Source organism: Megascapheus bottae, chromosome 2 (genome assembly GCF_031878675.1).
Source record: "Megascapheus bottae isolate mThoBot1 chromosome 2, mThoBot2.hap1, whole genome shotgun sequence".
NCBI classification, from domain to species: Eukaryota; Metazoa; Chordata; class Mammalia; order Rodentia; family Geomyidae; genus Megascapheus; species Megascapheus bottae.
The window spans coordinates 33,155,777-33,182,142 of NC_143510.1; the positions used below are offsets into that span (position 1 = coordinate 33,155,777).

Below are 26,366 nucleotides of genomic sequence, written 5' to 3' on the forward strand. Positions count from 1 at the left end.
ACTCTGAGACTATAGGATGTAAGAGTTCCAAATGACAATCATGACAATACATGGCTATCTGACTATATATATAATTTTAAAACTCACTATAGGGCTGGAAGTTTGGCCTAGTGGTTAAAGTGCTTGCCTAGCATGCACAAAGACCCGGGTTCAATTCCTTGGTACCACATACATACAAAAAAGCTGGAAGTGGTGCTGAGGCTCAAGTGGTAGAGCTCTAGCCTTGAGAAAGTCCAAGGACAGTGCTCAGGCCCTGAGCTCAAGCCCAGGACTGGCAAAAAAAAAAAAAAAAAAAAAAAAGAGACTCGCTATATTCAGTGTTGGCAAAGAAGAAGAAGGAATCTTCTCATACACATGTATGGGACTATGTATCATAGAACTCCTTTGATAGAGTGTTTTTACAAGTATTCAGATCCATGTTTCTGTACTTATTAATGTAGTGATGGTACATCAGAAACAATCATAAATGAGTAGAAGGTAATGGATATAAAGGTGTCCTCTGCAATGCTAATTTGATTAGGGTTTTTTTTCTTTAGTTGGAAATGGGATCACTATTTCATAATAATAATGTTCAGAATCAAGGATGTCAAAGTTCTCCATGAGCCAAACTCCATGACAATCATCTTCCCGAAAGCCCATATCCATGTCCGAGAGACATCTCCAGTTCTCTAAAATTTCTCATCTTAAGCCAAAAGATGACCTAAGGTCAGCTTTCACAAAGAAGAACCCCCCCAAACAAAAATTACAAAACTTTTCTTTAAATGGAGTGAAGAAATTATTATCTCTTATATTTCATTCCCCAATGTTCACATCAGGCAATCTTTCTGACTACTTTCAAAATACAGCCAACCATTCTGTACAACTTTTCTATAAGGTCTAATCACTACCAACTCACAACAGGATGACATCAGCTTGTTAGCTATGCTTTCTGTGTTCCAAACTCAACCTACCCTCTCATCTCCTTGCTATTACCAGAAAATGCACATACCACATCTGCTACTGGGGAGAAGTGGACTGTACTTCACAAAGACATGCATGAGGCTCCTTCTCTCAGCTTGTTTAAAGGTTCACTATCAGGTCTACCCTGACACATGGAAAATCCTATCTAAAATTGTAACGTGTCCAATTTCCAATTTATGATTCCTTTACTTGAGTCTGCTGCCTTTTCCATGATGTCATTACTGTCACCTAATATACTAAGTAATAGATTTATTTCTCACTGTTCAATGTCTAATTGCTAGTTCTAACACAAAGCAACCTAATAAACATAGGTTCCAACCACCATTTGTTTTCTTTATCTTTATCTTGTTGGTTAGGCTATCTGTTTGGAGAAGGATAAGGGGGACCATGAATACAACAGTTATTCTTACTAGGTAATACGTTGAAAATGAACTATACAACTTGTGGGTAGGGATGGGAGGAAAAAACTAGGAAAGCAAGGAAAGGGGTGACAGTGTCCAAAAAGAAATGTAGTCATTTAAAAAAAATAGAAAAAAGAAATATACTCATGCTGGGCTCTGGTGGCTCACACCTGTAATCCTAGCTATTCAGGAGGCTGAGATCTGAGGACTGCAGTTCAAAGCCAACTTGGGCATGGAAGTCTGTGAGATTCTTATCTCCATTTACCACCAGAAAACTGGAAGTAGCACTGTGGCTCAAAGTGGTAGAGCACTAGTCTGGAGCTGAAGCACTCAGGGGCATTGCCCAGGCCCAGAGTTCAGGTCTCATGACTGACCAAAAAAATCAAACAAAAAGAAGAAATGTACTCTCATTATGTACCCATTGCCTGTACCCTTCTATTATCACTTTTATAATAATAATAATAATAATAATAATAATAATAATAAATGTGAGTGTGTTAATTGAAAATAAAAGAGGTAGCCATAAAGGACTGACATGGAAAACTCCACAGAAGTTATACAAATCAAACAAACTGATAGTTACTATAATGACATTGTTAAATACAGATAGAAAGGGAAAGAACTGCTGGGCACACTGTTAAATACAGATAGAAAGGGAAAGAACTACCGGGCGAGGTGGCTCATGCTGTAATCCTGTAATCTCAGGAGGCTGAGATCTGAGGATTGCAATTCAAAGCCAGCCCAGGCACTAAATTAACCACTAGAAAAGTGGAAATGAGCTGTGGCTCCAAGGGTAGGGCAGTAGCCTTGAGCTGAAAATTCTCAGTGACAATGCCCAGGCCCAGAGTTCAAGCCCCATGACAGACAAAAAAGAAAGAAAGAAAGAGAGAGAGAGAGAGGGAGAGAGAGAGAAAGAGAATAAGAAGGCTTAGGTAAGATTGGGCACAACATTAGGCACTTTTCCGTTGGGTGTGTGTGTGTGTGTGTGTATGTCTGCGCAAATATACTCTGGGGAAATGGGACTATAGTCTAGCTGTAATCACATACTTTCTTGAAACCAACTTCTTCTGCTTTGCCAACCACAGTAATTTTCAGAAAGAAACCCTCATAAGCTGAAAGATTTCATTTTAAATAATCATTTCTACCTTGCTCCCTATTCCCAGATCATATTAGGACTAAATTAACACGAGCTCTAATACAAGCTTCAGAAGGGCAGGGAGATGTTATCTATACATTTCTATTAGGCATTGTCCTCACTGTCTGAAATGTACCTAGCACATAGTAGGAACTCAAAAATAAATTACTTCCAGGATGAGATTTCAAACAAATACATAAAGCTATAAAGAATTCTACCTGAAAGTACTGTTCAGTCATAATTTTTCCTGATTGTTGGCATCCCAGATTAATTATGTAGATATTCAAAGGCATTCTTAAACTTAACTGCTAAACCTCATTTAAAAAAAAAAAAAAAAAAAAGTCAGGCCAGGAGTTTGGCCTAGTGGTAGAGTGCTTAATTAGCATGCATGAAGGCCCTGGTTTGATTCCTCAGTGCCACATACATAGAAAAAAAGCCAGAAGTGGTGCTGAGGCTCAAGTGGTAGAGCTCTAGCCTTGAGAAAGTCCAAGGACAGGCTAAAGCCCAAGACAGGCAAAAAAAAAAAAAAAAAAAAGTCAAACATACACAGACTTTCTGGCTTCCCTTTCTGAACTCTACCTATAATCATGTATTTTTGAACTAACTCTCATCGGCATTGCTCCATAATTAATTGGAAAATTGTGGCACTTACGATCTTTAAGGCAAGTTATTTCATACAATTTTTTTTCTTTGTCAGATCTGTGGATTCCCACTGATGTAATCTTTATTTCAGAAAAGAAATATACCTAGTGCAATAACTCAACCCAAAGGCCTGCTGAAGGGGACAATTCATGAATCACAAGGGCAGCAACACCTGTAAGAGTGACTACACAGTGAGCTGAAAGCTAAGGGCATTTTTTTCTTTCTTGTAGAATACAGAGTAAAGTCAGTGGCTTGTGGGAAAGAATTTATGCCATTAAATATAAGGGAACCTGTGTTTTCCTGTTGCTGTTTGTGAAATGATTTATCATGGAACCCGAATATTATTTTTACTTCAGTACAAGCAATAGAGCACTTGGGCACTTCATAGTGATTGTTCTAAGTTTCGGATGTACCCATACATCAAAGTATTTTCTGTATAGATATTACATGCTAAGGGGCTGGGAGTCTGGCCTAGTGGTTAAAGTGCTTGCCTAGCATGCATGAAGACCCGGGTTCGATTCCTCGTTACCACATACATAGAAAAAAGCCAGAAGTGATGCTGAGGCTCAAGTGGTAGAACTCTAGCCTTGAGAAAGTCCAAGGGCAATGCTCAGGCCCTGAGCTCAAGCCCAGGACTGGCAAAAAAAAAAAAAAAGATATTACATGCTAAATATGGTGCTGAAACTGGGATACAGAAATACAAATGGTGAAAAACAAAACGAAGCAAACACACTCTACAAATAAGAGTATAACACCTTGAAGAATGTGAATAACTGCATTGTGCTTTTTTTTTCCTCATGTCCTTTCATGTAGATAACCAAAAACAAATTAGTAAAACTTCCAAAATTTTTTCATTCAGTAACTTTCAATTTAATGAGTGATTATTCAACCCCAAGATCTCTTCTTTTCTCTCATGTTTAAGACTGTCTTAAACATTACTTTAATGTTTAACATTAACATTAGTTAATATCTTCTCATTCTGTTTATGATGGAATCTAATAGCCTTGTTAAAAACTTTAAGGATGTCTGCCCCTTCAGAAGAAAAGAACCAAAGTCAGCAACCATAGCTTAAGGACTCTTCTAGAAGAAGAAAAGAGATGATATTGTTATTTCTATCACTACAAAACTTACTGTGAAATAGGTTTATCAATGAGAAATGGCACATGACATTACCTGGATTACTGTTCAGTCATTATTTTCCTGACTGTGGTCATCCCAGATTAATTATGTAGATGTGCCAGAGACCAGCAACAGCAGAAACTTCTCAACCAGACATGGGGATGTGGAGATAAGATCTTTACACTATGCACTCATAACACTTCAAAAGGCTAAAAGTCACCAAGAAGTAAGCTACTGTCAGACCCAGCCATCAGCAGAACTTCTGAATCAATTAATGACTGGTATTCCTGCCTTTCTTTCCATCAGACTTCTTAAAAAAAATACTATGACAGTTTTTCCCCTGGTGCCAGAGGGTGTCACTATGACTGCAAGTGATGTGCTTACAATCAAATATTTGGGGTCTGATTATCAACATAAGAAACATTGCTTTGTTAAAAAAAGTGAAAAAATAAATATGGTGAATGGTGATTAGCAAATAAGCTGGGTTTTGCCAGAAAATACAATTGAAAGGGAAAAAATACTTGTCATGTTCTGACAGGAGGGGGATCTCTTTCTTGATTTAGCCTTTTCTATGTTGTACTATCATCTCTCTAATTACTTCTGACTTTAGAAATGCTTTTGCCTTTAATTATATGTGTCTCCTAAGTTCTATTCCATACAGCAAATTTAATAAGTCAAGACCAGAAAAACACGTGGGTGTATATATCCTAAGAACCACAAATAGGCAGAGTTGTTACTACATCACCTGCTCCATATAACACTACAATGGATGAAAGGGAAATTACAATTCCATTTTTTGATAACGAGTTAATCACGGTACCTGTCTTTTTTGTAAATAAGGAGATCTCAGTCTTTTTCCTTCCTTCTTCTGTTTTTTTTCTCTTCTTTATTTCCATCCACATGACAACAGTGAATGGAAAGCAAAAGGGAGAAAGGGTGCCTCAACAGAAACCACTGCAAGAAATGTCTCAGTAACACCACCTATGGCCATTACTTCTATGGTGCCATTAATTTATGAGTATGTTTTCTGTGGTCATATGTCAGAATATATTATTTATAACTATGTATCACAAAACACTTCTGAATATAGAAGTATAGTAGTTCAAGGAGCTCTTTTTATGGTAGTGAATGGTCCGTGAAAGCTCATGGAGAACCTGGATTCAATGGTTTGTTAGCTCCAGTGGACACACCCTCCACCAGAAATGCCTCTTCTGGATACAGTTAACTGAACCATCAAAGCTCTAGCCTCCCCTGGGAGAAGTTCTGTAACAAACACAACTGCCCAGGCTTTCTGCTCAGCACAGACCAGCAGGTAAGCCTTGAGTTTAATGGTAATACATGACAGAAGAACATAATTTGGTAGAAAGAGTAAGGGACAGATTCCACACTTCTCTATGGAGAGCAGAAGACCCAAAGAGCAAATCTCAATCATTTCCACAGAAATACAATTTGACATTTGCAGTCTAAAATACTATAGAGGGATGTAAACCAGGAACCTTCAGTATTTAGCTCAGTGGGGCAGGGAGGAATAGATGTGAGGAGACAGGGAAGAAGGTCCCAGAGGGCTTTTCTTCCTTCTGTCCCCTTCCCCAAAGCCCAAACTAGAAAGGCAATAAGAAGCAAAGGCAGGCTGCTTCTGTTTGCTCAGCTGAGAAATGGAGGAAACAAGTCCTTGTTGAAATCATTAATCTGCTAAAGCTTTCAACAGCACTAAAATTCATTGGCAAGTGATGAGCTATGCCTTGTTGACGAGTTACAGTGCAAGTTGAAGCATGAAAAGAATCTGAATGCACAACCAATCAATAGACAGACGACTGTAAAGTTTTCACAAAACACCCATTTGCAGGAGATACCAGTCTTACAGATGATGAAACATAAGCCTTTCTCAACCAAGAAATCCATTTTCTCCCAAAACTCAAAGACAATGTTATTCTCTGGAGTTTATATATAGTTGTATGTAGTGTATATACACCCACAGTTAACTGCTTTCAATATAAAAAGTCACAGGCCCCTCCCCTGCAAAAGCCTCCAGTTTTCATCTAAACCTCAGCAAACATGTCTGGACCTTTTGAAAGCATTGAATAGACTCTCCTCAAGAGGAGCAGTGAAATAAGTAAGCAAGTAAACAAACAACAGTAACACAGTAAGGGTTGTTTGGCCAGCTGCCCCCACCCTCTGCCACAAACACACTGTTGGGGTCCTGATGATTCTCAATAGACAGGGTCTTCATCTTTATAAACTCAGAAGGGGTGGGGGAGAGGGAGGGAGGAAGGGAGGATAGTCTTAATCCTTACAAGTCAGCTACACATAGCCTCGAATAATTTAGTCCAGGCACAAATCCACTCCCTTTGTCTGAGAGGCAAAGCCCAAGTCTCAACTCAGTGGACTAGCTGTCCCTGGGTACCCAAGTCAGTTAAAACTCAGGACCTGGGGAAAGGAAGGAAGGTATTCACCATCCTATCTCTTCAAAACTCCCGAGGCCTTCAACACTTGACCCACTCACTCACAACCACCAGAGAGTAGAGTCTTTCAGCTCCCAAGCAATAAGCAAGCCCCACTTCGGATTCCTCTTATTTTCTGATGTTCGCAGACATGCACAGCTTACCTAGATAAGACAGTGCTCTGATAAACACATGTTCATTTCCAGGAAACAAACTTAAAAACCTTCTGCAAGTACAATCTTCCTTTAAAAAGCAAAAAAAGAAAACTGGGAGAAGGGGGAGAGGGGAATCACTGTTCTAGCCATTCCAGATTCTCCTGAGCGCTTGCAAAACCTTCCAGCGTGCACAGGCATTTGCCCACTACACCCGGGAGAGAAGCAGCTCTCAGTCTCCCCAAGCCTTCCCCAGCCCCCCAGCCGGAACAATGCAGCAACATACATTTACCAACACCTGCTGGAACCTATTAATATGCACAGGGATGTATTGATTCCCCCCTCCCTCCCACTCTCCCTCCTTCCCTCCCTCCCTCTCCGGTCCTGCACACTGAGCAAGGCTTTCATCTCCTCCTTCACCGTCCATCAGGAACTCATTTCGCTCGCCCCCTTCCCCCTCCCCCGCCCCGTCCCCATTCAGCCCAGCCCCTCGCTCCACCAGCCCAGGCTGACGAGCACACTTTGGAATGCACTTCATTAAAATTTCGCTTGCCCGGTTTCCAACCTGCAATGCGGAGGAGGCGATGCGGAGCGCTCGCCACACTTCCTCCAGCTTCCCCTTCAAAAGCCCCATTGTTCGCCAGGCGTCTGCTCCGGAGCCCGGCCTCTCCCCATCCACTGACCCCGGATTTTTTCTTTCTTTTTTTTTTATTCCCTCCCCCCCTCCTCCTTCCCTTCCCACCCCACCAGGCCAAACGGGGGATGGGGGGGGGCTGCCCTGGTGAATTAAAGCGCAGGCCATCTGGCCCTCCCAGGCTGGCCGGGTTCCTCCCCGCCCCTCCTCTCCCGGTGCACACACCACGCTCAGCATCTTCACCTCCACGGATGCTGCCACAGCCCCGAGAGCGCAGACCTTGGGTGGCGGCGGACGCCCGCCTCTGCCTCGGCCCGCCCGACCCCCCCCCCACCCCGCTTCCCTCGGCGGAGCGGCGTTCGAATCCAGAGGTGGGCAGCGGGCACTGGCCGGGGCGGGGGTGGGGGGAGATCGTGGACCACTCGTACTTGCCTGCAAACCCCAGCCAATCGTCAAGATTAATCCTTCTCTTTGTGCGCCCGGGAGAGCCTCCCACCACGCCGGCTGGCTGGCTGGCTGGTCCTCGCGCTGCCGCCGCTGTAAAGGGGGCGGGGGTGGGGGAGTGGGATCCGAACCCCCTTTCCTTCGGCGAGCTGGGGGACTCCTCTGCCACCTGACCACAGACGACAGGTTTATCCAGGGCAGAGGAGCGAGCTGGCAAGGAGGGGCAGCCGAAGGTGCTGTGCAAGGGGGAGAAGATGCCCCAGCTTGCGCCTTTTATATTCCTGGCGACATTTCTAACACATGACAACAATTTCCATCTGTGTTTAAGCCGGGAGTGTGAAAAGAGAGCATTACATCACAGAGCCCCGGTTCCTAGAGGCTGCCGGATATCTAGGCCAGGGGGGATTAGGGCTGCACCTGCGGGAGGGGCGGGGACACAGCTGCCTCCCCACTTCCAACCCCCCCTGGCAGGTCATCTTCCATCACCCTCCAGGTTCTGGGGTGCTCCTAAGCTAAAGAAAGGCGGGAAACCCAGTTAACCCATTTGCCAGAGTGCTGGTGGCTTAAACAGGAAGGATGGTGTGTGGGGGGTGAGGTGCGGGGAGGTCAGGTAGGCAAGTGAGTGACTTCCAAGACCTCTCTCTGGTAGGGCTGAAATCTGTCCTCCTGCCTCTTTCCCAACTTTGCGGGCAATTTCACAGAAATAACTAGGTTTGAAATCATTGTTTTCTTGGAGTTGAAGACAGTGGAGAGACTTAGCCTGTGAATTTGAAGGGAGCAATCTCAAGGAACCAACACTTAAAAACTAAGGGAAACTTGACTCAGACTTGTAGCTGTGGAGGGCAAGCGTCACTATTAGTAAGGGGTCAGTCACTGGCCCTGTGGACACAACCTTCGAGCTGGACACAGATGGGCCCTAGCAACCCAGAGTAAGTTGTTGCTTCCTAAAACTTAAACAGGAGGCAAAGGAGATGGAAAATGTTTTAGATGAACAAGAGGCTCAAACTTGTCATCCTAGCTACTTAACAGGCTGAAATATAAGTGAGGGTAGTAGTTCAAAGCCAGACTGGACTGACTGGGCAGTCCTATAGGCTCTTCTCTCCAATTAACCACTAAAAAGCCAGAAGTGGAGCTGTGGCTCAAGTGATAGAGATCATAAGGCCCTGTGTTCCAGCACACACACACACACACACACACACACACACACACACACACACACACACACGGAAGGAAGGAAGGAAGGAAGGAAGGAAGGAAGGAAGGAAGGAAGGAAGGAAGAAAAAATGTGAGAAAGTAAGAAGGGACTCTAGAAAGGAATAGGAGAAGGGTGCTATAGTTTTGTATTTCTACACATGGAGAAAGAGGCACATCACTCTTCTGCAGGCTGTACAGAAAAAGCTCTACACCCCAATCCATGTCATCTGCTCCTACTATGATATTATCATGTTTATTTCCATAAAAAGTATCTGAGTAACAGGAAAGCACCACCATCTACTTCTAATGGGATCTACACGGCAGAACAACTCTTTGGACTCTAGTTAGCCAAATGTACATACCAGAACCCTGAGTATCACACTCGACTCCTCCGAAAAAATGAACAAGGACTGGGAATGTGGAATAGTGATAGAGTGCTTGCCTAGCATGCATGAAGCCCTGGGTTCAATTCCTCAGTACCACATAAACAGAAAAATGCCAGAAATGGCACTGTGACTCGAGTGGTAGAGTGCTAGCCTTGAGCAAAAGAAACATAGGGACAGTGCCCAGCCGCTGAGTTCACGCCCCAGGACTAGATAAAGAAAAAAAGAAGTGAATGAGATGTTTGGGGAAACAAATGAACAAGCAGAATCATTTCCTTCATTTTCAATCCTTGTCTACTTTGCCATGTGCACAAAAAGTCGAGAGCTGGTTGGCAGGTATGAGCTTGTAGTTTGGGTTTGGGAGAAACAATGAAGTGAAGGGTTTTGGTTTATCAATCGTGGGCATAGCACATGCTGATATCAAACAGGAAAGCAGATGCTATGTAAAACTTTCAAAGCCCCTTAGTCATGACCTAATACTGAAAAATGGGATTTATATTTTATTAGTTTTCCACGAGAAAATGATTGTGCAGTACAAATTAAATTGTGCTTTTTCAAGAAAAAGGATAGAGATTGCCTAGAAGGGAATAGAAGAAAAGCATTCTCTTAAAGAAAGGGACTTTGATTCAATAAGTATTCAAGGATATTCAATCAGGAGGAAAAATAGCCCTCATTTGCTTTGGAAATACCCTTAACAATAACAATTTTCAATCAAAGCTCCAAAGACCAGACTTTTTAAGGTACAAGAGAAGAGAAGGTAGAGTCTGTGGAAATGTACTCAGTTTTTATCAGACAATACACACTCAGTCTCAAAACCCAAGGTTCTCTGAGCCTGTGTGGTCTCCAACATAAGCCCGAAGAGAGCTTTAATTGCGTTTCCTCTGAAAGCACACTTGTCACACACAAAAAATAAGAACCAGTAAGTCTTCTCCCTTCATCTGCACCTGGCTTTCAAACACAGGGACAAACTGGGCATGGCTTCTGGCCACAGTTCAGCGTGGCTGTGAGGAGTGGGTATTTTTTTGTTAGCAACATTTAAACAGACTATAAAAAAAGGCCTGTCGAGGGGCCAGGAGTTTGGCCTAGTGGTTAAAGTGCTTGCCTAGCATTCATGGAGACCCGGGTTCGATTCCTTGGTACCACATATTTAGAAAAAAAAAGCCGGAAGTGGTGCTGAGGCTCAAGTGGTAGAGTTCTAGCCTTGAGAAAGTCCAAGGACAGTGCTCAGGCCCTGAGCTCAAGCCCAGGACTGGCAAAAAAAAAAAAAAAAAAAAAAAAAAAGGCCTGTAGATTTCTCTTTGAACGTACCCAAATTAATAAGAAAAATGTTTGGCAATCAAACCCACTAAACATAGGAAAGTGATCAGCTGTAAAGTTTCCCACCCCTTCATTGAAGGGGTCAAAAAACAGTCTAAAAAATAAGTGGAAAAAAAGTTCCTTGGACGGGAACTTCACAAAAGAAGATACACAATTTGTTGAAAAGCACTTGCATCAACAGCATTCTATAGCAACAATTTTAAGTCAATGAGACAACACTGCACATCTACCCAGAAGACAAAATTAAAAGAAAAATGACAATACCCAAGGCTGGTGATGACAAAGTATAATCCAAACTCCAAAGAGGTACAGTGAAAGTACTAAAAGCACTTTAGAAACTGCTTGGCAGTAACTTATGAATGAGCATATGTCCCCATGGTGATCCAATAATTCTACTAAAAGAATTGAGCACATATGTCCATTTGTATAAAAACATTCACAGCAGCAGTTAAAAACTGGATACTATTCAACTCAACAGAAGAATGTATCCTGGTATAGCCATACTGTGACAGATTATACATTGGGAAAAAAAAGGAAATTACTGTTGCATTAAAACATGGATTGCCAGATGCTGGTGACTCATGCCTGTAATCCTAGCTACTCAGAAGGCTGAGATCTGAGGATCATGGTTTGAAGCCAGCCTAGGCACAACAGTCCATGAGACTCAGGCCCACAATTCAAGTCCCATGATCAATCAAAAACCAAAAAAATAATATGGATGAATTTCATTAATAGTAAATTAGGGGGGAAAAAGTAATAATGAAAGAATAAAGCATGACCCCATTTCTTTGAAAGAATAGGACAGAGAGCATCAGAATTGTGATTCCTTCTAAAACAGAAGTATTCAACAAGAAGGGGCATGAGGGGTTACCTGAATGCTGAGTATTCAATATATGGATCTGGGCAAGAATTACATGGATGGATGGATGGATGGATACATAGATGGATCGATTGATGAGTACATGGATGGATAATTTGGGGAGGGGAGTAAACATTTATTAAAATTTATTTACTGTAGATTTCTACAACTTATGCCATGTACTTAAAAACCTTATTTATTTTAAAGTATCTCTTAGAAAAATATTCTGTGAGCTGGACGCAGTGGCTCACGCCTGTAAGCCTAGCTACTCAGGAGGCTGAGATCTGAGGATCATGGTTCAAAGCCAGCCTGGGCTCTAAAGTCCGTAAGACTCTTATCTCCAATTAACTGCTCGAAAACCAGAAGTGGCACTGTGGCTCCAGCGGTAGGGCAGTAGCCTTGAGCTGAAGAGCTCAGGGATGGCACTCGGGCCCAGAGTTCAAGCCCTATGACTGAAAAAAAAAAAATTCTGTGTCTGAGTTAACTGTTCATCAGCACCAAACTCTTGGGCTTAAGCTCAGGGCCTGAGCACTGTCTTTGGACTTTCTCAAGGCTAGAGCTCTACCACTTGAGCCTCAGCACCACTTCCGGCTTTTTTCTATGTATGTGGTACCAAGGAATCAAACCCGGGTCTTCATGCATGCTAGGCAAGCACTTTAACCACTAAGCCAAACTCCCGGCCCCGAGCACCAAACTCTTCTGTAAAAATCTAGAATGAAGGAAAATTTGTATTGAAGGAAAATGAAGGAAATAAAGACAAAGAAATGGAGGGGTGGAAGAAGAAAAGAGGGAGGAGAAAATGGAATAAAAAAAAGAAGGCAACGAGCCAGATTGCTGAAGCATGTACTTCAAATTCAGTGTAAAATAGTACTCTAATAATGACTGAATGTTCCTCACAGATAAATAAATATATTTTTATTTATATATGACCATTTCTTGACCTATAATGATCCAGTCTACTGTGAAATAAGAAGTTACAGAATTCCCTACAGGATCCCTGACTGACAATCATTTGGCCAGGTATCCAATCCTGACAGAATACATATGATGGAATGACTACTTTTCAACTGGTGGTACCCTTTGGGAGGATTAAAACTAAGTAGTAAACACAACACTTAACAAATGTGGATTAAGCACAAAGTTCTATCCCCTAAGGAAACAACCAGGAAGAGTTCCCAGTCAGCCAAGATCACACAGGTAAGAATTCTACCTGTCAAGAACTCAGGGAGAACTCCAGTTTATCTGATGGTTTCACAGTGAGTCTCTTTTTACTAGCCACATCATACAGTTAAAACTATTTCACTGACAACTCAAGTAACCTGTTCTTTTAAAATTCGACTTATGTGGGCCCCCTCTCCTCAAGTCACTAATTAAGTAAAGCTGAAACTGTGTTAAATCACATAAAGATGAGAACAAGAAACACATCTCCAGTTAACAAAAACAAAGAACATAGAAATCACAGCTCCAATAATCCTATAAGGTTGGTTGGTGATAATCTTATGCTACAAAATGGGGATGAAAAGATGGGGTGTGTTCCCTCATTTCCTTTGGAAATCTAAAGGAATATTCTCCCACAGGTTACCAGCTTAGTGACCTTCCAGTGCTTCAGCCAGATTTGAGTGTAGAACCATGGCCCTCTGCCCTTGGTCTCTGATTTATGAAGGGTCAAAAATTTAGACTTATGATGTTTTCTTTAAAGGAAGTTAAATATACAGTATAAAGACATAGTAAAAGGAAAGAAATATTTAAATTGAGGGTCATTATCAGACTATACCAGCTTTGGTCCATGTTGAATCAATGCTTCATGCATAGCCCAATTGATATCACAATTATTATTATTATTATTAATTATGCCATTCCTGGGACTTGAATTCAGGGCTTGCATGCTGTCCTTAAGCTTTCTCAAGGCTAGCATTCTAACACTTGAGCCAAAGCATCACTTCTGGCTTTTTCTGAGTATGGTACCAAGGAATCAAACCCAGGGCTTCATGTATGCTAGGCAACATTCCCGTCCTTAATATCATAACTATGCTATATCGTTGCATGTAAGAGCACCGATGCAAACATTAAAAATACACCCTAACATTTGTTGTAATGTTTTATTTTTGTTCTAGATAGTCAAAAACAGAAGTGGTATCTCTATATTTAAGAGGTTCTGAAAAGCTAGCTCTGTTCACTAAGAGTCCACAATAAACAGATTCCTTTCTAAAGAAGGAATAGGCCTAGTGTTGATCAATGCTGGAGTTTTATGTCCATGGCCACACAAGTGAGTGCTTCCTGATCCTCCCTGGGAAAAAAATTCCACTTCTTTCCCAACCTAGTTTTTATTTCACTTCCTTGTTAGGCTGGTTGACCAAACTCAAGAATGTGCCTCATGCTCCTCATTGGGTGTCACTTAGTTCTAGGCTCATCTCAGCATGGGATTTGCCACATTCTTATTGTAACTGCCTCTTCTTGATCTGCCCCACCACACACAAGCCCTCTGAAAGCTGGACATTTATTTATATAACATATCTGAAAATGTGGAAGCTCCACAGTGTTATCTGTCCATGCTTAATATTCAAAACAGGCATATCCAGTGGGTAGAGAATGGATAAAAAGGGAACAGATACCTAGAAGACGCTTAAATGATTGATGACTCAAAAGAAAAAAAAATCACCACTATCCATTATGATTGGATTTATATTCTATCTCCATGCTCTAAAGGGCTGAATTAAGAATTCAAAATACTTGTATCTAGATTGGATTAGGTTTCCAGTGACTAAGTGTACAGTAGATAATAGCTGGACTGGAAGTAGGCACCATCTCACTTTATTTAGAAAGCAGTGCTGAGACGGATTCCTCCAGAATGAAGGGCAATTGGATTCTATTCTCTCAAAGGTCTGTGTCCAGCTGAGTACCTGCTATTGGAAATGGGGCATTGCCTAAGGCCATATAGTCAGGGCAAACCCCACAACCAAGGGTATCAATAAATCAATACTGTGCCGTGAGGGGTTCAATTCTTTTTTCCCCCTTTTCTAATACAGCAAATCAGACCTAGTTCTCACACTTACCTAGCTAGCACTACCCTTTTGTTTTAGCCCAACCCTTTTGTTTTCAAGACAGGTCTCTCTACATCTGCTCTGGCTGGCTTTGAACTCTTGATCTTCCTGCCTCTGCCCTCTTGAGTAGCTGGGATTACAGCTGTGTTCTACCATACCCTTAGGTAGCTTTCAAGCAATCTAAGACTAGAAAATAATCTGAGTAAATGAAATATACCACCACCCACCAAATAAAGAATAAACTTATTGATTGCTTTCTTTTAAAAAATAAGTCTCCATAATAAAGTATGAAGCACTGACTAAGAAGAAACCTTGGGCTCTACTAGCAGAGATTTGCAATAGAGCAAAATCTTGATACATAAGGCCATATAGTATGAAGCTAATTGAAAGGACCTCCAGGATATTGAAACAAATGCCATATAATGAATGATTGTTGTACTTAATGTACTATGTTGTCTCTCATCTCCTTTGCTGTCCCTTGGTTATCTCATATTGTTATAGTATCTCACTTTGTTATCTGATATATTGAATTTATTTGTATTTGGTTATTTGAAATTTGATAGGGAAGGGGGGAAAACCAAGATGGGTAGGGGGTGTGGGGGGGAGGGTAATGGGTACCAAGACATGTGAAAGGGTATCAATGTATGTGAATTAATGCACCTTCTATCTGGCAAATATCATGTAACCCTTTTATTAATTACAATAAAAAATATATAAAAAAAAACAAAACAAAAAAAGAAACTAGAGGGCTGGGAGTTTTGCCTAGTGGTTAAAGTGCTTGCCTAGCATGCATGAAGACCTGGGTTTGATTCCTTGGTACCACATACATAGAAAAAGCCGGAAGTGGTGCTGAAGCTCAAGTGGTAGAGTTCTAGCCTTGAGAAAGTCCAAGGACAGTGCTCAGGCTCTGAGCTCAAGCCCAGGACTGGCAAAAAAAAAAAAAAAAAAGAAGAAGAAGAAACTAGAACAACACAGTACAGTTTTACCACTTATAAGCTTTAGCATTTTGATCAAGTTACTTAACCTTTCTGTTCCTCAATTTTCTTGAAAGATTAGAGTGAAAATTATGAATAGCCAGCACTCAATATTAGTTACTATTTTGTTCAGTGTGTACTTATATTTATCTAGAATCCCATTAATAGATTCTCAGAATGTACTTAAGGTAATTGTTTTTCCTAACTTATTTACTAAATATATTCATGTAGGAATATATGCAGCTGTGCGTACATGTTCTAAACAAAGCAAACATGGTTATTAATGGGAGTTCTAGTATCTGATTTCACTTTATATTTCAGTCCTATTTCACTACTGTAGGCAAGTTTACCTTACCAGCTTCAGTTTCCTTATATGGGAATGAAACACTGCATTTAAAGTACTAGAGTAAACTTGGCATTCCATGAATTACAGTTCTATGTTGCTTTATTGTTGTTTTGTTTTAGTGTCTGTTCTGGAGTTAGAACTCTGGGTTCGGGATGCTGTCCCAGAGTTTTTCGCTCAACACTGACACTCTACTACTTGAGCCACACCCCTCACTTCTGTCTTATTGCTGGATAATTAGAGATAAGAGTTTCATAAACATTTTCTTCTTTAGGCTGGCTTCTAACCCCAATCCTCAGATTTCAGCCTCCTGAGTGATGGGATGACAGACATGAGCCATAGGTACCTGGTTGTCTATTGCTTTTTAATTCTCTTCTCCTCTCTTGCAGTCCTGACATGGGACATGCTTTTAGCCAATTTTCATCTCTTGTAGCTCCTTGAGAGTAAGTTGGATTTGCCTGGCCAGCTACTTCTATTTTAGTGTGTTATTTCCTTAAAAATAACGATGACTAAAGGGATTAATTTGGGGAGCACACAGAAGGGTGCTAAGGATTAAAACCAGGGCCTTGTGCATGCTCAGTCTGCTCTACCACAGAGCTCCAACCACAGCCCCTATTAATTATTTAACTTTAAATTCAATTTTGTCATTGATTAATTAACAACTCTATTTTGTTCATATTGTGGATGCAATAAAACAAGCAACCAAGTATTAAAAGGTGACAAGAATATATAAAATCAAGGCAACCATTTTGGACAGTTTATCTTATACCACAGCTACTATAAATGGACTTGGAGCCCAATCACCAACACATTTTTACCCAGACCTCAGCATAAATGCACACAATATACAAAAGAAGCCAGAAAATGTATTTGTACTTAATCTGACTGTCTTAAAGGATAATTCTTCACAATTACATTATACTGTATTCTTTAGCTTTAAAGCATTCTTAGGAAATGGAAACATGATAATATCTTTCCTTAACATAAATAATAGATAGTAGAGATAACTATGAAAATGTTATAGAAATAACATTATAATTACAACAAATCTTAAAGGCAAATGTCAACTAAAATTATAAAGCCGTTAAAGAAATTAACACGGCTGCCAAATAGATATATTAGAATCTTACACCAATGAAGGACTAATTCATTTGCTCTTGAGAGAAGACTTCTTTAAATTCAGTATGTTAATTTTTAAAATAGTCTTTTAGGTGACTGCAGAGAAGAGATATTTCTCTCAAGCCAAGAGCTTGAACTCTGGAGATGGTTAGAACCAGGTTTGAACTGAAGTCATATCATTATAAACCTTGGACAGTCACCTTTTTTAAGCTCTCCACAGTTCAAATGTCATCCTTATAACACATAAAACAAAATAGCAACACTGTGCCTCATGGGATTAGAAGACAGTTAAAAGAGACAAAATCATAACTCAGTTTGTTTATGTCTATTCTAACATGTTTTCATAAATTACCATCAATTCTAAGTAAACTTAAACTCCTAGAATTTAGCCATTTCTTTACTCTTGAGAACCACAAAACAACAACAAAACCAAACCTTGCTTATATGAATCTATTAACAGACACATATAAACCCAGATGAGTGTTAGGAGCTTTTATGTTTGGAATGTTTTTCCCCATCTTTCCTCTACTGTGACTGTATCCACTCAGCAAGTATGCAATGACAATTAGGGTTAACAACGTATAGTAAGAAATACAAAGAAAAAGAACATTGGGAATTAGCTGATGCTGAGACTAGGCAGAGCACGTGCTGTTTTAAACATGCTGATTATTGCCTAAATCATCCAATTATTAATTTCATTATATTCTTGCCTAGCATCTAGTGTTGAGTCATTATTCAACAAATGTTGAAAAGCCATTGGTAAAACACTTAGCTTTTGGAGGAAAAAAATAAAGGTAAGGATAACCTTCAGATAAATAAGGCAGCTAGGGTTGAGTGTATTCCCCTCAAAATCTGTGTTTTGGAAACTTAACCACCCAAGCTCCCAACACTATGAGGTCTTAAGAGCTTGGGAAATGTATTACCATCGTGAGCATCAATAACAACAATGAAAAAGTGGAGGCCTGAAACCCTGACACTTAAGCATATCAACAAAACTTTTTAGTGGGGGGAGGGGCGGCTATTATCTCAGGTACTCCAGCCAGAAATGTCTACATCAACCAAGTGACAGTCATAGGTGGTGAGTGAGTGAGTATATCACTGAATGCTGATTGGACCACAGGTGTGTAGGGGTGTGTGTGTGTGTGTGTGTGTGTGTGTGTGTGTGTGTGTTCAGTACTGGGGCTTGAACTCAAAGACTAGGTGCTTTAGTTTTTAGCTTTTCTCCAGGTTTGGTACTCCAAACCTGGTGCCAGCGCTAGGCTCCTGAAAAATGCTGGGCAGTGGCTTGAGGGTGATATGCTTTTCTGTTACCACAGGGCATTTTCCTGAAAGAAACCATCAGCTAGGACAATAATAGCCCTAAAATGCAGTGGGTTAAGATAATAAATTGGGGACCTAGCAGGTAGAGTTACAAAGGAAATTTCCTAGGTATAATCATACACTTCTGAACATTGCTAAGTGGACTAAAGGAAATAACCTAAGTGGAATGACTACCAGAGTTCCTGACACATTGGGAATATCCACCAAACACTCCTGTGACCCTTTTTAATTACCATTATCTTAAATTATAAAGCATTGGCCCTAGGTACTACTCAGCCTCCCAGATCTCCTCTCCCTCCTGGGCAATGACAGTAACCCCTGCCACTCACATCATAGGCTCTGTCTACTCACACAAAGCTACCAAAGTGCTACCTAGAGGATGCTCAGGTTCCATTGGTACAGTGATAAAACACAGCTACCTATCTCAGGCAGAATTTCGAATTTCAAAGTAGACCTTGAAGCGTAAATTGAAAATCAAGTCTAGATCATCACAAAGGGGAAAGACTGATAAGATACATCCAGTGAGTAAAAGCACTGATAAGGTAAGATGGCAGAGCATCAACAGAATTATTGACTGGAATAAGCAATCCCTTGTAATCAATGGCATGCAACTTCCAAAAACAAAATGTTACTTTTATTACTGACAAAAGGTACACAGTAGAAGAAATGGCTTCAGATCTTTGTTAACGACAGGCATTGAACAGATTACACTAAAAAGAAATGGCAGATCTTCACACCAGCACCTTATCTGCACATGAACGTCCCATCAGGTGCTTGTGCTCCTCTTGGGTAGGCAGAGCCCCAGCAAAAATTATCCTAGTTAGGAACAGTGACAAATGGTCCTTCATATAACTCACTGATTTGAAAAACCCTCTACTTGCAAGAAGTAAATACAGATTCCATGACACTGGCTTCAGTGAACAACCAAGAATCTTACCATGTCCGTTACTACTTTTCAATATCCTATATCACATGGATGAAACTTCTGAAGAGCTACATGATCCCAAGACTTAAAAATCACATCTAGGGGCCAGGAGTTTGGCCTAGTGGTAGAGTGCTTGCCTAGCATGCACGAAGACCCAGGTTCGATTCCTCGGTACCACATATATAGCAAAAAGCCAGAAGTGGTACTGTGGCTCAAGTGGTAGAGCCCTATCGAGAAAATCTAGGGACAGTGCTCAGGCCCTGAGCTCATGCCCAGGACTGGCAAAAAAAAAAAAAAATCACATTTAAACAAAATGTATTTTGTTTCTAATCCCATGATTTTTAAAAAATAAAACAATGAAATAAGAGGGTCACATGGTTTTCAGTTCAGATACTTGAAAGTCCATGTGCCGCGATGAAGCTAGAACTAGACGTTACACAACAGAAGACACAGACACACCAGATAGTAGGTAGTTTGGTTAGAGAACAACGACCATACTAATACTGTGAAAGTTTCCAGGGCCCTTCATCTGGTCAGTTCTATGGGTGTTTGAGAAATTTCTAGCTTATGAATTATAGCCAAAACCATCCGCCACTATTAACCCCAACATGAACACAGAAACACATTCTAGGGCACAACTACTTTTCATCATCAGGATCTTCATCCTGGCATCGTGCTGATAAAAATGTCTAGTTTAGCTCTGTTAAAAAACACAGTAGAACCAGCTGATTTCAGGCAAGCAGCACTGGAAACAACTAGCTCTCAAGAGAAAACAGTGGGCTCCAATGGTCCCACAGATAATGTATGGCCCTAGTCACATTAATAAACCACGGCAAATGTCAGCAAATGCTATCCTGACAGTTTGAATACAGTGCCTCCATCAATAAAGACCAGGATCCCTATGTTTCCCACATCAAATTTAAATGGTCGTATAGATCAAACACATTTAATGCATCCTTAAACTCCTCTAAGTCAATGATCAATACCTCTCAGTTCGGTCACAGTGACTCTAGTATTAGTGAGACCCTTGATCAACGAAGTATTAAGTCAAGGAACAACTGGGCCTTATCTCCTTCTCTTTTGGATGACCTTGCTCTGAAGAGCAATATGAACCCCTCAGAGCTGACCCAAGAAGAGAGAGGAAAGGAAGGGCGGTGCTCAGCACTTCAGAGCTGGATGTGCTGGATCTTGCTCTGATAGCAGCACTGGGACAAATGACAAGCCCTGTCAGGTAATGCATTTATCTTCCTGGGGGGAGAGAGGCCATTCCAAAGCCATAGTCTCCAATGTTGTCACATCACCCAGGCAGGAAATCATAACGCAGGAAGGCTATCATCACAGGAGATGTGATATGATACTTAGACTATAATTAGGAATATCTGCAAGTAGGTACTCAGGTTCTAGGCTCACAGAAGCCTGGAGGTTTCTCCCCTGTAATCCAGAAGTCCTATAGACTGGACTGTGAGTGGTCAGGGCTCACACCTCTGAGTTGCTTTTTTACTCTGAAAAACCTATTCAAAAGCTGCACTGGTTACTCTCAAAGGTTACACCAGGTGCTGGTGGGTTATGCCTGTAATCTTAACTACTCAGGAAGATGAACTGGGAAAACTGCAGTTCAATGCCAGTCTAGGCATAAAAATCTATGAGATTCTTTTTTATTTTCTTTCAGTGTTTTACATTCAAGATCAGAACTTGAACTCAATACCACGGATTATTTTTCCTTTCTTTCCATAAGATTCTTATCTCCAATTAACCACCAAAAATCTAGAAGTAGTACAGTGGTTCAAATGGTAGAGTGCCAGCCTACAGCAAAAAAGCTAAGGGACAGCATCTAGGCCTTGTATTCAAACATTCTTCCCATGTATTCATTTGTTCATGTATTCAACCAACATTTATCCTAAATGTACCAAGACAGGGTCACGCTGGACACTGAGAGAGACAGAACACATAGCTCACCTAATGTTCCTTCTACTATGACACATACATGGCAGACACAGGACACAATTGACTTTGGGAATTGTGAAGAAAGCAGAGAGACTATATGGAGGAAGTGACATTCAGACTATCTAAAAATAAGTATTTGCAACCAAATGTGGTGCATATCTGTAATCCCCACATTTGGGAGGCACAGGAAGGAGGTGCTCAAGTTTGAGAGCAGCCTGGGTAACATCATGATGTGCTTATTTTTAAGTAGGGTACTTTATGTCACTCCCCAAAACTTAATTCTCCATCCTCTGCAGCTAAGATCATAAACTTAGCAGTCAGAAGTATTTTTCCTCTGTTGCTTTCACTGCCAACGGTCTAGTCCTGTATGATACTCATTGAGGTATTATTAATTACAGCCAATGCGGGGAGGTAGAGATTTAATTTAACCAGGGCCCTGCTGTGCTGCTGGAGGGATATTATTGACTTCTCTGAACCTCTGTTTCCTCTAATGAGTTCCACCTCACAGGGCTACCATGAATATAAATGCAGAGGCAGTGTTGTAGCTATTACTACTGTTTCTGTTTTTCTGAGGAGTCCATGCCACAGCAACCTCAGACTTCACACTTCCATTGCTGATGTACTCTGTGTCTGCCTCGCTTTTCTGCCTTTTCTATCTAATGGTGATTTTCATCAGTAAATATAATTAAATTTCACACTAAAAGTTCTTGAATCAGGAGAAACTACAAAGAAATTACAGAAGACTAACCAACCCTAACAAAAATAGCATCGGGTGAACTTATTAAATGGATGCCACTGTAAAGCTGGTAACAATTAAAAAATAACTCCAGGAGTAGGTGAGATGTGAACACCATGGATTGAGAAGCACTATGATCCAGAGCGCAGTGGTTCCTTCATTTTCTCTGTAAAACATGGTGGCTAGTACCCACATTGTCTTTTCCAAAGAATGAGGGTTAAACTGAGCTCTATAGTGAGGTTGAGCAGGATATACATTATAAACTACAGTAAAACAATCTGTGAATGGAGGAGGAACTTTATTTATTCTAACCATCCATCAGCTTCCTAAAAGTACAGGTAACACAGACTTGCCTCACTCCATCGCCAGCAAGTAATGTTCTAATGTTCTTAACGTCATCTTTTCTCAAAGCCCTGAAAGGTCTGAGCATCATTGGCAGAAGGTTGAGTACTAAGTGCATGAACTTGGCTCTCTGTAGTCCAGTTACCACACTGGAAGAATCCATTATCCAAACCTAGTGCATTACCACAATGTGTGAAGTGAGCTGGGAATTGAGGGTCATGTGATACTGACATAAATACAAACATGGCCACAGAGATCCAGACCTACAACGGAGACCCAGGTCACCCTGCTTATGTAATAGTCATGCCAGTCCCTGGAACAGATCTCCTCTCAATTTCCTGCTCACTGCATGAAGCAAATGATTCTTACTTGTCTATTCTTCCAGTAGGAAAACTATGTCTGCTTTCAAAATGCCCAATTTAGTGGTTTCAGACAAACAGAAAATAATAGTACCAAGCACTAGCTACAAGAAAAGGCAAACATGATTTGTTCCACTGTTTCTAAAAGATGGAGGCCATTTTTGCCCCAATTCCTGTATAGTGGAAAACTTCAAATCAAGCCATCTAGCTCACAGTCAGGTCCAATAAATCAGTGGGAAAAAAAAATAAATGGGAAAGCTTGCCAAAATGTAACCATAGTAACACCACAGATGCATCAAGAAATGGTGTGTTCATTCGCTTCATCCTCATTTCTTAAATTGGAATCTAAGCAAGGGGGGAAAAAAATCACCCAGGGAACAATCATGAGGCTGCAATCACGGAGTTCTGCATGATTACATCCAACCTGTGGTATACATGACAACCTCAGAAAGCAGTCACAGGAGGGATATGGAAACAGACAAGATCTGCTACTTCCTGTGGGTGACTTTAGCTCCCCATGACTCTGTTTTCTTATCTGTAAAATGGGTGTTAAAAATCCCTCAGAGGGATCATATGAGTGAAGTATGATAGATGAGGCAATGCCAGACGCTCAGACCCGCATGCCTGATTCCCCATATCCTCCTCATCAAACTAGAATGGGAGCCCCTACTTTACTCATGATTAGGACCAGGACTTATTACACATCTAAATTATATGGAACTATGATGCAGATATTAATAGAATAGAGTCCATGACACCCATCCAGGTCAGCATTAATCACCCAGTGTCAGCTGCAGCTCTGCTGTTCGGTGAATAGAAGTAACATTAGGGCCTTGTCCTAAGTTATCTTCAGTATCCCTCTTTTCCTCCCAGAGCCTCGGTTTAGTGGTGAGTACAAGGGAGGATAGGGAGTTATTCCAGAAGTTGAGGCCTCACACCTCAAGCCCTCCAAACCCTTGCAAGTCTATGCCTCTCAGTCTATGCAATGCCGCAGACTAGTCTCATTCGTTATTTTACAGTTGAATTGGGAAATAGCACTCTAGTATATTGCATTACATTTTCAAAAGATCTTTTAAAGAAAGCGATTTATAGAAAACCAATTACAGGGGAAAGGAGTTTGACCCAGTGATAGAGTGCTTGCCTAGCATGCACAAAGACCGGGGTTCGATTCTTTAGTACCACATACATAGAAAAAAAAGTTGGAAGTGTTGCTGTTTCTCAAGTGGTAGAGCTCTAGCCTTGAGAAAGCCCAAGGATATTGCTAGGCCCTGACTTCAAGACCCAGGACTGGCTAAAAAAAAAAAAAAAAAAAAAATTCTCCTTTTCATGTGGATTTAAAAAGTATATTTCTAAACCAGCAAAAAATTTTCAAATTGATTAGTTTGTCTATGGAAACCATTTCTCTAAATAAGTTTGGTTTGTATATTTGTGAATTTGGTTAAAGGGAGGAGAAGCATGGCACAGAGGACACAGCGCCGTGAATGCGGTGCTGTTGGGGTCACAGTGATTTCCATATAGGTCATCCTGAGAATCTGCAACCTGGTATCCTGGGTCAAGGACAACAATGGTCAATACGTCTGGACACCTACACCAGGCAATGCTTTCCAACTCCTTGTATCGACCTCATGTTCCCCCCACGACACTTGGAGGAAGCTACTATTGCTAACAGGTCCTTCTCACTTTTTTGAAAAGTCAGTATTACACAAGAGAGCTAATTTGCCCACCAGGCAATCCAGTAATTAGCAGAGTTGAGCTGAAATTCATGTGCACGGTGACACCACCCTGTGTTTCCCCTTGTCCGTGATGTTTGGCTTAACTTACAGCAACAGGAAGTATTCCAGAACCAGCTGTTGAGCTCTTTTGTTTCCCTTTTATTTTTCTCCCAAGAACACAGGAGTTAATATCAAGGACTAGCTACTTACAAGGCACAGCATGGCGGTAAAGGTTATCCCTTATGGTCTGCTGGAGCTCATGATCCGGGGACCCTTTCTGGAAGCGCTGATTGAGGAAGTGGCGCAGGTCCTTGCTGAGCTTTCCTCCTGTGGGAAACACAACAGAGAACATATCAACAGGGCTTCCTGGAGAAGAAGCTGTCTGAGAACTGTGTGTGAGAAAGCCACATGAGGCAATTCTGGTTCGACCCCTCTATCACTAAGAGCATGTGTTTTGGTTTCCTACTGGAGGAGAAAAATAAGCAAAAAAGGAATAAAAATAAAGCAGCATCAAATCAGTGCTAACGTGTAAGCTTTGGCTCATATAATATGGGAAAGATTAAATAATTTAATTATTTAATCTAGACTACTGCATTAAAAATGTGTACTCTAGACATAAGAATACTGTTAGTGGGAGAGAAAAGATGGATGTCAGACCAGCAGTAACTGTCAGCTTATAGAGTTGGTAGGAGTTAACCTAGCATAGGCAGCAAATATCCAATGTACTGACCATTTAAGGCCCTGAAAACATTTGGTAGAGACATGTGGTCTTGCCTGTACTAGTAATTTTGTATGGCCTGCAAATGATGCAATAAATATCCAAATGGCACAGCATAAAACCATGTTCCCACCCCTGCTACAAATATGCTACCAACATTTTGATCAGATCTCTAACAGTTTACTATAGCCTTTCTGTAACAGCAAACAAATTTAAGAGCAAGACTTATAAGTAACCAAAGTTCTGAACTAAAGAATCACTCTGATCTTCAAAGATCCAACTTCTGAGTGATTTATTAATGGAGGAAGGAAATATGTGGAAGAATGTACTATGTCTGATTCTTTCCTCATTATCAGAATGTATTAGCCTGCTTCAGTGACTCAAGTCTATAATACTAGTTTACCAGGATGTAAAAATCAGCGGGTTGCATCTGGGTTAAAGCCAGACCAGGAATAAGAGTTCCAGAGACTCCATCCTAACCATGGCATGTACCATGGGCATGGTGTCACAACTTCATCACTCCCAGCAACATGGGGAAGTCCAAAAAGGAAGGCTATAGAAACACTTTACTTCAAAATAACCAATGGGAAAGGGGACTGGAAGGGCCAGGAGTTTGGCCTAGTGGTAAAAGTGCTTGCCTAGCATGCACAAAGACATACATAGAAAAAAGCCAAAAGTGGTGCTGTGTCTCAAGTGGTAGAGCTCTAGCCTTGAGAAAGTCCAGAGACAGTGCTCAGGCCCTGAGCTCAAACCCAGGCCTGGAAAAAAAAAATGGACTGGAGACAAGGCTCAACAAGTAGACAACCTACTTCAAGCATGAGGCCCTGAGTACAATCCCCAGCACTGTCAAAGAAAAAAAATGAAATGTATAAAACATGAAAACTGCATACAAAATTCTATTAATAGGTCACCATCTAATTTTTAGAACCATGTATACATTTGTTTATCTCCTCAACCATTTATAATCTAGGTATGGTAACAACATTTAAAATCCTATCTTCTAGCTTTTCAAGATGTAATGTAAATTAGTAGTTCTAGTCACCACAGCAGTCTTCCTGCTCCTGTCTAACTGCTTTCCACCCCTTTTCCAGCCTGCCACCCCAGCCTGGGAAAACCACATTCCTCTTTCAACTACCATGAGATCCATTTTTG

The 26,366-nt window shown here is 41.0% G+C and overlaps 1 protein-coding gene across 17 annotated transcripts in view; it reads right to left on the reverse strand.

Annotated features, from left to right (window-relative positions):
* The window catches only part of Magi1 (membrane associated guanylate kinase, WW and PDZ domain containing 1), a 504,671-nt gene that overhangs the window by 188,819 nt on the left and 289,486 nt on the right, over positions 1-26,366 (reverse strand). For all 17 annotated transcript variants that reach the window (XM_090323644.1, XM_090323635.1, XM_090323681.1 and 14 more), the window contains exon 2: positions 24,707-24,823. In XM_090323644.1, coding sequence (XP_090179770.1) covers positions 24,707-24,823 — 117 coding nt within the window. The remainder of the gene's footprint in view (positions 1-24,706; positions 24,824-26,366) is intronic.